The sequence below is a fragment of the Pseudophryne corroboree genome, chromosome 3, assembly GCF_028390025.1.
Source record: "Pseudophryne corroboree isolate aPseCor3 chromosome 3, aPseCor3.hap2, whole genome shotgun sequence".
In the NCBI taxonomy this organism is placed as follows: domain Eukaryota; kingdom Metazoa; phylum Chordata; class Amphibia; order Anura; family Myobatrachidae; genus Pseudophryne; species Pseudophryne corroboree.
In genome coordinates, this window is record NC_086446.1 from 758,877,077 (window position 1) to 758,892,558 (window position 15,482).

General features: G+C 45.5%; 1 protein-coding gene across 1 annotated transcript in view; it reads left to right on the forward strand.

The window, feature by feature from the left end:
* The window catches only part of LOC135056794 (ovostatin-like), a 191,872-nt gene that overhangs the window by 158,225 nt on the left and 18,165 nt on the right, over positions 1-15,482 (forward strand). Inside the window, exons 28-30 of the mRNA XM_063962388.1 lie at positions 6,612-6,765; positions 8,632-8,709; positions 10,083-10,245. Of these exons, the coding sequence (XP_063818458.1) occupies positions 6,612-6,765; positions 8,632-8,709; positions 10,083-10,245 (395 nt within the window). The remainder of the gene's footprint in view (positions 1-6,611; positions 6,766-8,631; positions 8,710-10,082; positions 10,246-15,482) is intronic.

Sequence of the window (15,482 nt, forward strand, 5' to 3'; positions counted from 1 at the left end):
GGTTGTGTGGATATCCACGGCAACTGCAGGCAAGTCTACCTTTCTTCCCTCCGCAGCTTCACCGGTTCGGAAATCTTATCCTACTCCTTCACTGCAGTCCTTTCAGACCACAAAATTTAAAACATCCAAAGGACCCTCCACCTTCTTTAGAGGAGGTCGTGGAAAATCCAAAAAACCTGCACCAACAGGTTCCCAGGAACAGAAACCAGGTTCTGCTTCCTCAAAATCTTCAGCATGATGGTGAACCTCCCAGCCTGGAGATCGGGCTGGTGGGTACGAGATTAAAATTTCAGTCGCGTCTTGGCGTCATTGTGCCTAGACCCCTGGGTAACAGATATTGTTGCCCAGGGGTACAGACTGGAGTTTCAGTAACTCCCACCTCACAGATTCTTCAAATCAGGCTTACCAGTTTTGCTGACAAAGTACTATCCTACAGGAAGCCATTCAAAAGTTGGTACAAACAAATGTCATTGTTCAGGATCCACTGCACCTAACACACAAGAGTTATTACTACAACCTGTTTGTGGTTCCAAAACCGGACGGTTCGGTAAGACCAATATTGAACATAGTCATTGAACCCCTATTTAAAGGTTTTCAAATTCAAGATGGAGTCGCTGAGAGCGGTGATCTCGGGTCTGGAGCAAGGGGAATTCCTGGTATCCCTGGATATCAAGGATGCGTTCCTTCACATTCCGATCTGGCCGCCTCATCAGGCTTACCTACGGTTTGCACTACTGGACTGTCACTATCCGTTCCAGACATTACTATTTGGCCTCTCCACAGAGCCATGGGTGTTCACCAAGGTCATGGCGGAGATGATGATCCTCCTCCGCAAGCAGGGAGTGAACATAATTCCAGATCTGGACAATCTTCTGATAAAGGCATCTTACAGGGAGAGACTGTTGCAGAGTATTGCTCTCTCAACTCGACTACTTCAGGATCATGGGTTGATCCTAAACCTTCTAAAGTCGCATTTGGAGCCAACAAGGAGACTGCCCTTCGTGGGGATGATTCTCGACACTGAAATGCAGAAGGTGTTTCTACCAGTGGAGAAAGCGTTGGTGATCCAATCAATGGTATGGGATGTCCTGAGACCAGCCCAGGTATCTGTTCATCAGTGCATTCACCTTCTGAGGAAGATGGTAGCCTCCTACAAGGCTCTACAGTATGGAAGATTCCATGCACGGTTCTTCCAGCTGGATCTCCAGGACAAGTTGTCGGGATCACATCTCCCCATGCACCAGAGTATACGCATGTCGCAAAAAGCCAGAATTTCACTCCTCTGGTGGCTCCAAACTTCACACCTGCTTGTGGGACGCAGGTTTGGAATTCAGAATTGGATTCTTCTAACCAGATGCGAGTCTGAGGTTGGGGAGCAGTCGCCCAAGGGGAAAACTTCCAAGGAAGGTGGTCAAGTCAGGAATCTCTCTCCTTCCAATAAACATTCTGGAACTGAGGGCCATATACAACAGCCTAATACAAATGGTGCATCTTCTGCAAGACCAAGCCATTCAAGTTCAGTCGGACCATGTCACAGCGGTGTCCTACATAAAAGGGCAGGGCGGAACGAAGAGCAGAGCTGCAATGTCAGAGGTAACAAAAATTCTCCTCTGGGCAGAAAAACACGCAGTGGCGTTGTCGGCAGTCTTCATTCCAGGAGTGGACAACTGGGAAGCGGACTTCCTCAGCAGACACGATCTCCATCCAGGAGCACGGGGCCTCCACACAGAGGTAACAAGCCAATGGGGTGTACCTCAAATAGACATGATGGCCTCTTGCCTCAACAAGAAGCTTTGGAGATGCTGTTCCAGGTCAAGGGATTAACAAGCCATAGCAGTGGACGCCCTGGTAACTCCATGGGTGTTCCAGTCAGTGTACATGTTCCCTCCACTTTCACTCATCCCAAGGATTCTCAAACTAATAAAAAGAACAAGAGTTCAGGCGATCCTCATTGATCCAGACTGACTAAGAAGGGCTTGGTACGTGGAACTTCTGGAATTAGTTCTTGCGGATCTGAGTCCTCTTCGAGGACCTTCAACAGGAACTGTTCGCCTATCAAGACTTACCATGGCTACATCTGCCGGCATGGAGGTTGAACACCAGATCTTGGTTCGGAAATGCATTCCGGACAGTCATTCCTACTCTGATTCAAGCTAGGAAGGGAGTAACGTCTAAGCATTACCATCAAATTTGGAAAAAGTATGTGTCTTGGTGTGAATCAAAGTTTTCCTACGGTGGAGTTTCAACTAGGACAGTTTCTCCTCTTTCTACAAGCAGGTGTGGGTGTGGGCCTACGCTTTTGCTCCATAAAGGTCAAGATTTTGGCCTTGTCCATTTTCTTCCAGAAACAATTGGCTGCTCTCTCTGAGGTTCAGACATTCTTGAAAGGGGTTCTGCATATCCAACCACCCTTTCTGCCTCCTACGGCATCTTGGGAACTTAATGTGGTGCTGCAGTTCCTGCAATTGGATTGGTTTGAACCTTAACAGGAGGTAGACGTAAAGTTTCTTACTTGGAAGGTGGTCACACTGTTGGCATCTGCTAGACGTGTATCAGAATTGGGGGCATTGTTGCACAAGAGCCCCTACTTAATTTTCCATGAGGATAGAGCTGAACTCAGAACGCGTCAACAATTTCTTCCAAAGGTTGTCTGCTTTTCATATCAACCAACCTATTGTGGTGCCAGTGGCTACTGACACCTCAATTACCTCAAAGTCCTTGGATGCCGTGAGGGCTTTGAAGATAGATATATGTGAAGAGAACTTCTCGTCACAAGAAGTCGGACACGCTATTTGTCCTTTTTTATGATCCCAACAAGATTGGGTGTCCTACTTCTAAGCAGACTATTTCTCACTGGATCAGGCTTACTATCCAGCATGCTTATACTATGGCAGGATTGTCGATTCCAAGATCTGTTCAGGCCCACTCTACTTGTAAGGTGGGTTCTTCCTGGGCGGATGCCCGGGGTGTCTCGGCTTTACAGCTTTGCCGAGCAGCTACTTGGTCAGGGTCGAACACGTTTGCTTAGTTCTACAAGTTCGATACTTTAGCCGCTGAGGACCTTTTTAAGTTTGGTCAATCTGTTTTGCAGGAACCTCAGCACTCTCCCTCCCATACTGGGAGCTTTGGTACATCCCCATGGTACTAAATGGAACCCCAGCATCCTCTACGGAAAAAGATGGATTTACCGGTTGGTATACAAAATCCTATTTTCTCACATATTTAACAGCTACATAATTGGGCTAAGGCGCAAGCATGGAGATTGTTAAACTGTTCAGGGAGTTAAAGAGAGTGCTACTATTTCAGGGAGTTTCCCTGGCAATCGGGGAGAGTTTGCAAGTAGTGTGGCCTAGCCTGTGATGTTGCTGCTAGATTTAAATGCTAATTATTTAAAAGGACCTGGTCAAGAATGTACATTTAAAATCTAGCGGCCAACTTCTCATGTCTGCCTGCAACTTGTGGTGTAGGGTACTACATATAGAAACATAGAATGTAACGACGGGTAACACCCACTTGGCCCATCCAGTCTGCCCCTTTTTTAAGCATATTACCTCAAACGCTATTTGATCCTTATTTCTTTGTAAGGATATACTTATGTCTATCCCATGCATGTTTACATTGCTTTACGGTCTTTGCTTCTACCACCTCTGATGGGAGGCTATTCCACTTGTCCACTACCCTTTCTCTGATGTAATTTTTCCTTACATTTCCTCTGAACCTAACTCCCTACAGTCTCCGTGCATGTCCTTGTGTTCTAATAATTCTCTTCCTTTTGAAGAATGTTTCCCTCCTGGACTTTGATAAAACCCTTTATTTATTTGAAAGTCTCAATCATGTTCCTCCTTTCCCTTCTCTGCTCCAAACTATACATAGAAATTTTTTTTTTGGCTATCTGGGTAATTTTTTTGTGAAGTAGGCCATGCACCATTTTAGTTTCCCTTCTTTGTACAGTCTCTGTTGTATAAATGTCCTTCTGAAGATATGGCCTCCAGAACTGAATACAGTATTCTAGATGAGGCCGTACCAATGACCTATACAGTAGCATTATTACTTTCTCTCTGCTGCTGATTCCTCTCCCAATGCAGTCAAGCATCTGACTAGCCTTCTTCATTGCTTTGTGCATTGCTTACCTGCCTTTAAGTCACCTGAACTAGTGACTCCTAGATCCCTTTTCTCCTCGGCAGTTTCCAGTATAGTGCCATTAATACTATATTTAGCCTTTTGGATTTTTGAGACTCAAGTGCATGATTTTTCATTTTCTGGCATTTAAACTGTAATTGCCATGTTCTTGACCATTCCTCTAGTCTACCTAGATCATCAATCCTTTGTTACCCCTTCTGGTGTATCTACCCTGTTGTATACCTTTTGTGTCATCTGCAAAAAGCATACTTTCCCTTTTTAATGCCATTTGCATGTCATCAATAAAGATATTAAAAAGCACCAGTCCAAGTACAGATCCCTGGGGTACTCCACTGGCAACATTTCCCTCATGTGAATGCACTCCATTTGCAACAACTCTGTTTTTCTAGCCTGCAACCAAGATCTTATCCATTCAACCATTTTAGCGTCCAATCGCAAGTTGTCGAATTTATATAGCAGTCTGCATTGTAGGACATTGTTAAAAGCCTTACTAAAGTCCAGATAGGCTACAGTATATCTATGACCCCCTCCCCCCACACCACCACCTCCTTATCCCTTTCATCACCCAGTCCTCCTGTAAATTGCTGGATTTTAGATAATCTACAACTCTTTCTTTTAAGAATGTTTCAATCAATTTCCCTAATAATGATGTAAGGCTCACTGGTCGGTGGTTGCTCACGTCTTCCTTGCGTCCACTTTTGTGCGGTGGTACTATGGGGCTGATTCAGAGAGGGATGTAGCAGCTGCGTCTGTGCATGCGTACCAGCCACAGTGCGCATGAGCGACCCTTTGCCTTGAAGCTGCATCCCGGAAAAGTGTGGCCGCAAGGTGATTGACATCAGTGGGCGTTCGGGGGCGGCATTTCGGGAGCGTGCCAAACGGGGGAATATCACGGCATTTTCGGGGCGGCTGCATGATGTCAAGTTTAAAATCATCCTCAAATCGATGCGCATGCTTTTAAATTGTGGACACATTGCCAGGCAGCTTCCCCCAGCATGTGAGAAGATGGACGCAGATCTTTCTGCTTTGAGGGTTCTGTAAGGACCTTCTCTGTAAATGTACAGTACTTGTTTCATTTTTCTGAATATCCCTGCAACTTAACTGTGGTCCCTTCCCATCCATTTCAGTATTGAATACTAAGCAAAAATAATTAAGATGATCTGCTATTACATTGTCTCCCTCAACAAGATTCCCAGCCAGTCTTTAGTTTTATTAGTCTGCCTTTTTGTTTTTCTCCTTTTGCTTGTATACCTTAAATAAATAAATAAATAAATAAATAAATAAATAAGTAAATAAATAAATAATTAAATACCTCCTTTACCCATTGACTAGGCCATTTTCTCCTCTGCTTGTGCCTTTGCACATCTGATTACCTTCTTAAGGGGCCTACACACTCTGCGATTTGACCATAAGAACGAATGATTTTTCAGTAACTATTTTTTTGCATACACACAGAACGATTTCTATGAACGATTTCACATTGCAAACATAGATATTGTCCAAATTGTCTTGCAATGATAAACAATGATAGACCAATGAACGACTGCGGTGACTCTCATCGTTGGTGCCTCCACACTAAACTATATGAACAATAGGTCATTCATTTTTGAACAATATCTTTCATAGCTTTCTAAAATGTTGTCCTGTGTGTAGGGCCCTTTAGTCTCATGTCTAACAAGATATATATTTGTCTCTTGTGTCTGCTTTGATTTCCTAAAAGCCATCTTTTTTTTGTTTTTGCTTTCACAATACTTTCTGCTACTTTCACAAACCATACTGGCTTACATTAACCAATATGACAAGGAGCTCAGACCACTTTAGCTATTAGAAATCCCTGTGAATTGGCAGAATATAAAGTGTATCTCAGTGTTTGTTTGAATGCATTAAGCACGTATTACATTATGGAGTGACAATTGTTATACTTTTAGAATTAGCACAACATCCCAACTTTGGGCCTAATTCAGACCTGAGTGCTCCTCTTTTAATTTGCAGAGGTTTGTGATCAGATAGTCGCCGCCCAGACAGAGTGAATACCCGTCATGTATAAGTCTGCGTACGGAAAGGTTTTGCAAACGCCTGTCAGCTGCAAATCCGTTCGCAACTCACCATCGAATGTTTTTTTTTTTTCCAGTCTGTGTGTAGCCCAGAACTTACTCCTACAGTGAGATAGAAACAGGCCGATTGGGGCTGGAGCTGACATCACACACCCTTCCCGAAAACACTTGGCCACGCACGCGTTTTTCTGACCCTTCCAGAAAATGTCCGCTTCCTGTCAACCAACTTACATACGGGTAGCGATAAAACCTGGATTCTTTCGCAGTTTGGGCTCGCGCATGCGCATTACAATCCATACGCATTTGCATTCTATCGACCATTGCCCACTTTGCGAATTCACACGAGCGTTCAGGTCTGAATTAGGCCCTTTGTACATATGCTTACTGAATATATTTTTTTTTTATCTTTTATTTTAGGATTGACATTTACACGTTAGAAGCATCGTGCAAAATCCAGAATTACACGTTTGTGGATCCCATCATCCCAACAAGATTAAGTCTTGTACTATCACAGCAGCAGAACTTGACCTCCGGCTGTATAAATCCTATTGGCTGCCCATTTACAGATCAGGTGACTGAGGCATGGGTATAGTACTAAAGCAGACCAGGCACAAAATACACGTTCTGTTTAATCACTGGCAACATTCATAAATGGGAATGTGTCCAGTTCAGGATCGTGTCAGAAGTCATTTGATCCACTGGGGCTGATGTGAATGAGACGGATCTCTCTGCACGGCACAAGTAGCGGGATTTTCATATAGCGCAGTTGTGGTATTATGCATCTTTGCGTGTGTCCATCTTTTTCTGAGTCTGTCAGCTTGGCTGATACTGTGTTTTGGTGACATTGGGCGTTACAGGGCTCCAGCGACTGTGTGAGCGCACTGACCTTCCGTTACTTATGGGTGTGAGGGGTGTACTTTAAAAGGTCTGTGCATGTCAGAATTGTGATTATGGTGAAGAGAAGCCTGTTACTGACCGATCTCATGCACCTAGCATGAGCCTGGTGCATGTGCCAATTGTAATGATGACCATTGCAGCGGCTGGCATACAATGAATAGTCAGCATGGCTGATGCATGTACCCTCACATTAGCTGTACGGAATCACTGATTGGCATAAGGCAATAGATCAGGATTCCATGGCTGCCTGCGACTATGGACATTTCCAATGCAACTCTCAATCAAGCCCAGTGAAGGTATTGGCAGTGTCGTCATTAGGGGGTGCTGACTGCATCTGAGTATCACCATTCTAAGAGATGACACCCTCTTGAACGGTGATGCTGTGACACTGTCTGGAGACCCTGGGGGCTGCCCAGTGGCTCCTGGAGCACTGGATAGGCCCCCAACATGACGAGAATGGAGGGGTGACATGGGTACATGCCCCCAAAAAGCCCTAAACGGGGGGAGGTGGCATTGCCCTATCGGTGTGCGTGTGGTTTCCTCAGTACCGTACTAGGTGACACCAACCCTAGTGACATCTCAGGCCATGCAGCCCACCGTACAGTACTATACCAAATGTGCGTCTCGGTTGTATCACTAATGTGACAAAGTAGAATGCACAATTACTGTACGAGGCATTGCATGCAGTAGTGGTGTGTGACTTGGGCACTAACCTGGGAATAAGGGTAAACGCTGAGAACCGGTATGACTGAGCTGCGCCATGTATCCCACCATGAGGAGCTATGCGTAACCTCCAGCTTTATACCAACTGCATTGCCCTAAGCACCCGGGACACTATCAGCCACTTTGGATGCAGCTATGATGCGACATCGACACTAAATAAAGATATAGGTATGAAAATCTGAGAATTGCTTCCCTTGGCGGAACATCTATGTCACGCAATACGGCTCGCTCCACATGGCGCACAAGGGTGCATGATACCTGTAGTTAGTCGCGTGCTCTGGGCAGCAAGTGCAGACTACTGTGGAGGCCACATCTACTACCTTATACTAATGTAAGTATCCACATGGCTTCATGCTTATAGCCGCACTGTTCTCCTGTCCGCAGTCGCAACTGTCTCCATAAGTATCAGCACCAGCCCTATGCCGGCTGGAAGATCTGTCTGAAACAGGCGTCCTTCCATCATACGGGCACCTAAGAACAGCGTAGAGATCGGGCACACGCCCATAGCACTCCCATGCGTGCACTTGCAAGGCAGCCACCCAGTTGATACCCTGGAGAAGTAGGGCAGGTTAGCCTATGTCCCAGGGGAGGGGAGGTGTATGGCAGGTAGTGTATGTTCTAGCGGCCGGGGAAGGAAGGGGATGAGTGGGGCAGGTAACTTATGCCCCATGAAGGGGGTAAGATGGGTAAGCTCATGTACTGGGGAAGGGGAGGGGTATGGCAGGGGTGAGGTGGTTGATAGACAACAAATAAACGGTTAGAAGGTCCCATAATCAGATTCTGCTTATTATAATATGTGGTCTTGTTTTTCTCCTAGTCCAGGATAAATGATGTCATTCGCTTCACAGCTACTGCAGCACTAATATTGCTCAAGTGCCCAATGACCAGCGTTGGGGTAAGTAAACTATTCATTGCAATGCATCCAGATCGCACTACCAGACACACTGTAGCATGTACTGAAGGCTGACACTGACTGCTGTTATTGGCCCGTAATTTTGGCCAAGATTATGCAAAGGATTTGCGATCCTGCTGCGTTTGTACGCAGTTGCTGAGATTAGCAAAGCCGCCGATGGGCGTGTGAATGCTAATCCTGCCAGCTGCCACATTTGCATATTTTTGTACAGTGGACCTCATTCAGTAAGGATTGCAGTTTCTGCTAAGCAGCAGCTTCTGGGATCAAATAGATGCTGCCCAGAAATAGAGAAAAAATGCCCATTGCAGAAATTGCGAATGCATCGCAATATGCAGTCTAATTGCGAAACCATACGCAATTACCAGAACATCGAAGATTTTTACTATCTGAGTCATTCAAGGTCGTCCACAATTTTTGCTACACAAGAGGCTAGAAGTGGTCGTCGCTGATGTTGGAGGCCCTCTTTAAAATGCCTGGGCACGCCTGCGGTTTTTTCAGACACACCCAGAAAATGCCAGGCTTCCTAATGGTCAAACAGCGGCTGCATTGCGATCATGATCTTTATGCATTTTTAGTTGCTGGTTTTTGCTAGCACGCGCACAATGCGAATGCTGCACATGCACAGGCGTTCGATAATCGGGTGGATTGCGAAATGCACATCTGCAACCCTTACTGAATGAGGTCCTTTATCTGTGTATGGGATCTAGCTGCGAATGTATTAGCTTACAACTCAACCCATTGTGTTTTTATTGTGTTCAGCCCAGTTTGCGGCATGTTTCAATGGTGCGACAGATGGTGGCCTACTGTGTGCACCAATCCGTATTACAGTGAACACAGATAACAATAGTGAGCATCTGTCCTTGCACGGATGTACACAAGGGAAGGAGTTTGTAGGCCATTTGCATAAAGCACAGATGGGCGACCGCCAATAGGCGCAGCTGCATGCACTTTTACTTGCGACTCAGAATCAGACCCAGCATCTCACTAGGACCCATGTATTTTACCATGTCAGTACTTGTATTTACTGTACATATGTAGCCACACTCCTCTATCCTGCACCTAGCCGCCTGTGTGACTTGTATGGCGTGATGTATGTGCATTCCACCGTGTGTGTCCAATTTACACCCGCAACCATAGGCTTTCTATAGAGCAGATTGCAGGTGTGACTAGCCACAGCTCGGCGAACGAAGTCACACCGGCAGCAATTGTGCACATGCGGCCATGTCGCAGGATGAATGAGTGTGGCTACATCTGTAGATACGGACTCTGGGGAGAAAAATGTGCACAAAGGTAGATAACATTTTGTAAGACACTGTAGTGTCATTGTGTAATAAGTCTGTTTATCTTTCTCGTAGCCGGCAATTTTAGATGGCACCATGCAGTGTATTGACGCTGTCCGTTTTGAAGAACAGGATACATGCACCCAAGCCTACTTATTCCATGCCGCAGCTGTACGAAAACAGACAGACAAGTGTGAAAGCATGTATGCTATATTACAGGGAAAAGTCATCAGAGAAGGTATTATCCATGGCTCCTTCCGTGATATTAAGATAGTTTTGATTTATAAGGAGTAAAGTCTGAAGGGCCTATTCATCATTTGATATGAGCTGGCTACACGTGTGTGTGTGTGTGTGTGTATATGTCTGTCTGTCTGTCTATATATTTCTATATCTGTCTGTCTGTCTATCTCTTATTGATCGTAGTAAATATAGGTGACAGACACCATGCGTTGGTGTCTGTCACCTATATTTACTACGATCAATAAGTCCTTGGAGTGCCGCCGTTCACATGCTATACACTACTCGCTGCAAGGCGTTTGAGGAGGGCACCGAGGCGAATACCACTGAGGAATACTGAGTGCCAGCTCTTCTGCAAATATATAATCAAACGTGAAGCTGGCACTCCCCTCTGTACATAAGCAGGAATATTGCATCCGGTGCCTTCCAGGTGTATTAGGCCACAAACTGTCAATCACCACACATAACAGACATAGGCGGCACTCAGGACGGCTTGTAGGAATCACAAGGACCCCAGCATAGAGTTCAACGTTTCAATCTTATTCACAGATTTCGACAGATCCTGACGAAAATCTGTGAATAAGATTGCAGAGTTTGCTTGCATGAATCAACACCATATTCAGATGACGTTGATTCTGGCTCCCCTACTCCTTTCTCCTCACTGAGAGTCGGGCAGTCGTGCTCATGCTTAACCTCAATTCAAACATGCGCAGTCATCTGGCTCCAGGGGGTTAGTGATCATGCTCTGAAAAGAAGCTGACCCTACACCGGGGCAATAATGAATTGCTCCAGGACTTAGAGATGTATCCCCTTATAGTGTTACGTTTGTATTGCGGTAATGCTATGCCGCAGGAACAGCGATCATTCGCATTGGTGGGTCTTCCATCCATAGCAAATGGATTGCAGGAGCAAGTGTACGCACGCACCCACGAATCTCAGGAGACGCATGACGCAATGTGCAAAATTCATCACAATAACAGAAAAGAACACTTCTGTAAGTATCTGCCGCCGCATGTTATGTTAAGTGCTTTTTACTTAATATACTTAATATTGTGAGCTGTCAAGACCCCCGATGATAAGGCCCCTAAGTAATTACATAACCCCCGTCAGGCAGGATAAAGAGTTATTGCATATGAATGTATTTAATTTATGTAGAAGCAAAGTTATATATACAGTATAGAGAAAAAGTGGGTATCGGTGACCGCTGGTGTCATACCATATATTCAAGAAAGATTAAAAAAAATTAAACAAATGAACATATAGAAAAATAGAAGCTAATACCGCAAGACAGTGGTTCTCAAACTGTGTGCCGTGGCACCTTGGGGTGCCTCTGGACACTTGCAGGGGTGCCCTGGGTTGGTGGTCCATGGCCAATTCAAATCTTACTTACTTAATCTTAATCTTGTATTGGTGAGAGGCGATCCTCTTCAATATGCTGTGTAGGTTGACTTCACTCTACTGGGTCAACGGTACCAGAGTGGGCCTTGCATGTGTTATTGGTATGGAAGTCTTTTAGATTTAATTGAGGAGGCCTGACAAGCCCCATATAAAAAGTTCCCTATTCCAACAAAATTGTTCAGTGTGTATGCTCCAGTGACCTAATTGGCCAAGACCACCACAATAATCCCTGGGTAAGTGTTCTTTAGGGACCCCCCTGGACAAAAAGCTGGAAGGTTTCTTCTAGTCTATAATTATAGGCACAGGTGTCTACTCAGCCTACAGTATGCTGGCTACTGCATGGGTAGCTACTTCAGAGCTATAGAGTGTTGGTCAGACCAGCTACTCACAGGCCTTCAGGTGGACCTGTCTAAGAAGGATAAGCTAGCTGTAGTGGAATAACTCTGGGGTGCGGCAGAGTACATAAAGGCTTTGCAGGGTATGGCCCTCCTGGATTCCACGGTCTCAGCTATGGCTGTCTCTACCAGGAAAGCTCTGTGGCTGCACTTCTGGGAGGTGGACCCGGAGTCCTAGTGTTTTCTTGAGATACTCCCCTTCAAAGGCAGCGTTCTTTTTGACTACAGTTGGATAAGGTGATTTTGTCCGATAAATTGACCTTATGAGGGGCAACGCCCTGCAAGAGGGGTGTGGTCGCACAGACCTTGTCTGCAATTGCTGGCAGATTAGCACCTGCAGTTCCACCCCTAGGAATAGGTTACACTATTAACCCATACACGCAGCTCCCTCCTTATGGTTTCAGCAGCTTTTACAAATAGCCAGGCTATTAAAACCAGGGTAGATACATCCATGTTATAGACTACACAAGATGAATTCAAATACCCCATATGATGATCAGATATAGCTGACCTTATTGATGCATGAAGGCTATTCTGTCTCTGGAAGAATCAGCCAAAGCAGTGTCAAAATCTAAGGCACCTGTATTTAAACAGTGCTCCAGTGATACAATGTCAGTTTGTGGTACTTATAAGACCGTATCTGTTGAGCAATGCTAAAGGTTGTGAGTTCAAGCCTGGCATGGAGCAGCTTTAACGGTTTTAGGGATTCTTACTATCCCTTTCCAGCTGCGGACTGTTCAAAAAGAGAAGTTACTCCTAGAGTAGATGCACATGTTGTTTGACTTGTGTGTAAATCTATTTTACCATTGCCGACTACTTCACTAAATGATGTCACAGATAGAAGAGTAGATAGTTTCTTAAAAAATATATATATTTTCTCTCTCAGGGGCAGTGACGGGCATGCTATGGCTTTAGACTGGATGGCAAGAGCAATGGTAGAATGGGGAAGGAACTAGAGAATGGCCTCTCCCCTCCTACCAGGGAGCAGGAGACTTATCTAGGCCGTATAAGACAAGCTGTGCAATATTTGAAGAAGCAGCAATTGATATGGGTACGATTGCTTCTAAAGCATCAGCCTTGACAGTAGCCGCTCGTAGAGCAGTTTGACTACGCACTTGGAAAGCAGATGCCGAATCCAAGAATGCTCTGGAAGCATTGCCTTTCATTGGTAATATATTGTTTGAGAAACAATTGTCAGATATTATAGAAACGGAAGCCGAATCCAAAAAAGTCGGATTTCCAGCTAGTTATAACCCTAAGGGGTATATGCAATTCACGGCGAATCGCGGCAATTTTTCGCCGTTTTTTAATTCGACTTAATTCGACAGGTGAATTCCGGCAGGTGGCTTCCGGAATTCACCATATTCAATGAAAAACGGATTCGCCAGAATCGCGGGCGAAAATAGTCCGATTTGGCGGATTTTGCCGCGATTTTAAAAAACGGGAAAAAACGGGAAAAACCCGGAAAAAAAAATGGCGTGGGGTCCCCCCTCCAAAGCATAACCAGCCTCGGGCTCTTCGAGCTGGTCCTGGTTCTAAAAATGCAGGGGAAAAATTGGGCCGGGATCCCCCGTATTTTTAAAACCAGCACCGGGCTCTGCGCCTGGTGCTGGTGCCAAAAATACGGGGGACAAAAAGAGTAGGGGTCCCCCGTATTTTTAACACCAGCATCGGGCTCCACTAGCTGGACAGATAATGCCACAGCCGGGGGTCACTTTTATGCTGTGCCCTGCGGCCGTGGCATTAAATATCCAACTAGTCACCCCTGGCCGGGGTACCCTGGGGGAGTGGGGACCCCTACAATCAAGGGGTCCCCCCCCCAGCCACCCAAGGGCCAGGGGTGAAGCCCGAGGCTGTCCCCCCCATCCAATGGGCTGCGGATGGGGGGGCTGATAGCCTTTTGTGATAATAAAAAGATATTGTTTTTCCAGTAGTACTACAAGTCCCAGCAAGCCTCCCCCGCAAGCTGGTACTTGGAGAACCACAAGTACCAGCATGCGGGAGAAAAACGGGCCCGCTGGTACCTGTAGTACTACTGGAAAAAAAATACCCAAATAAAAACAGTACACACACACCGTGAAAGTAAAACTTTATTACACACTACCGACACATGGTGGTTATGGCAGCTTATCTCCGCAAGCAGGGGATAAAAATATTTCCAAACCTCGACGACCTTTTAATCCTAGCACATTTGCAGGAATTACTTTTGAGACATCTTCAACAGACAGTAGTTTGTCTACAAAGACACGGATGGCTCATAAACTGGGAAAAGTCATCTCTGAATCCGTCACAGCGGATGGTTCATTTGGGGGCCGTATTGGATTCAGGTCTACAGAGGGTTTTCTTACCAGAGAAAAAGATAGCCAAAGTGCAGGTCATGATTCAGGAGTCGTTGCACACTCAGACAATGTCAGTCCATGCAGCAATGCGACTGTTGGGTCTGATGGTGTCAACCTTCAACATGGTGGAATATGCACAATTCCACTCCAGACCTCCTACAGCACCTTATTCTGACGAAATGGAACAGAAATCATCAGACAATAAAAACACAGATGATAAAGTTTCCAGTAAACGTAAAATGGTCTCTAGCTTGGTGGCTACTGAGGGACCATTTTAAACAAGTGGAGACCCTTTTGGATAAAGAAATGGCAAGTCCTGACAACAGATGCCAGTCTTCAGGGCTGGGGAGCGTAGCCCGAAAGCCTTTGGTTCCAGGGAAAATGGACCATAAGGGAAAGTCGCCTGCCAATAAATCTGTTTGAAATAAGGGCCATTTATATGGCTCTAGTTCAGGCAAAGGACAGTTTGCAAGGAAGACCAGTCCAGATCCGCTCAGACAATACAACAGCGGTAGCGTACCTCAATCATCAGGGAGGAACTCACAGCAAAACATTGATGGAGGAAGTTACTCACTTACTAAGGTGGACAGAGCTCCATTTTCCAGCATTGTCAGCAGTGTTTGTTCCAGGAGTACTGAACTGGGAAGCAGTTTTTCTCAGTCGACACACCATTCAGGAAACCGAATGGGCAGTACATCCAGAAATGTTTCAGACCATAGTAAACAAATGGGGTCTACCAGAGAGAGATCTCATGGCATCTTGTCTGAACAACAAAGTTCCATTATACGGATCAAGAACAAAGGATCATGGAGCGATCCTTTGTAGATGCACTGTCAGTGAATTGGAAGTTTCATCTGGCATATCTGTTTCCTCCAATCTCCCTGTTAACCAGGTTAGTGAGAAAAATAAAGCAAGCAAAGGGAGCCATAATTCTAATAGCTCCAGCTTGGCCCAGAAGGCATTGGTACACAGATCTACGAAGGATGTCTGTGGAAGCTCCAATACTGCTCCCTCAATGTCCAGATCTACTAATGCAGGGTCCTTGTTATCACAGCCATCTGGATCGTCTGTCTTTGACGGCATGGCTATTGAGACCTCTATCCTAG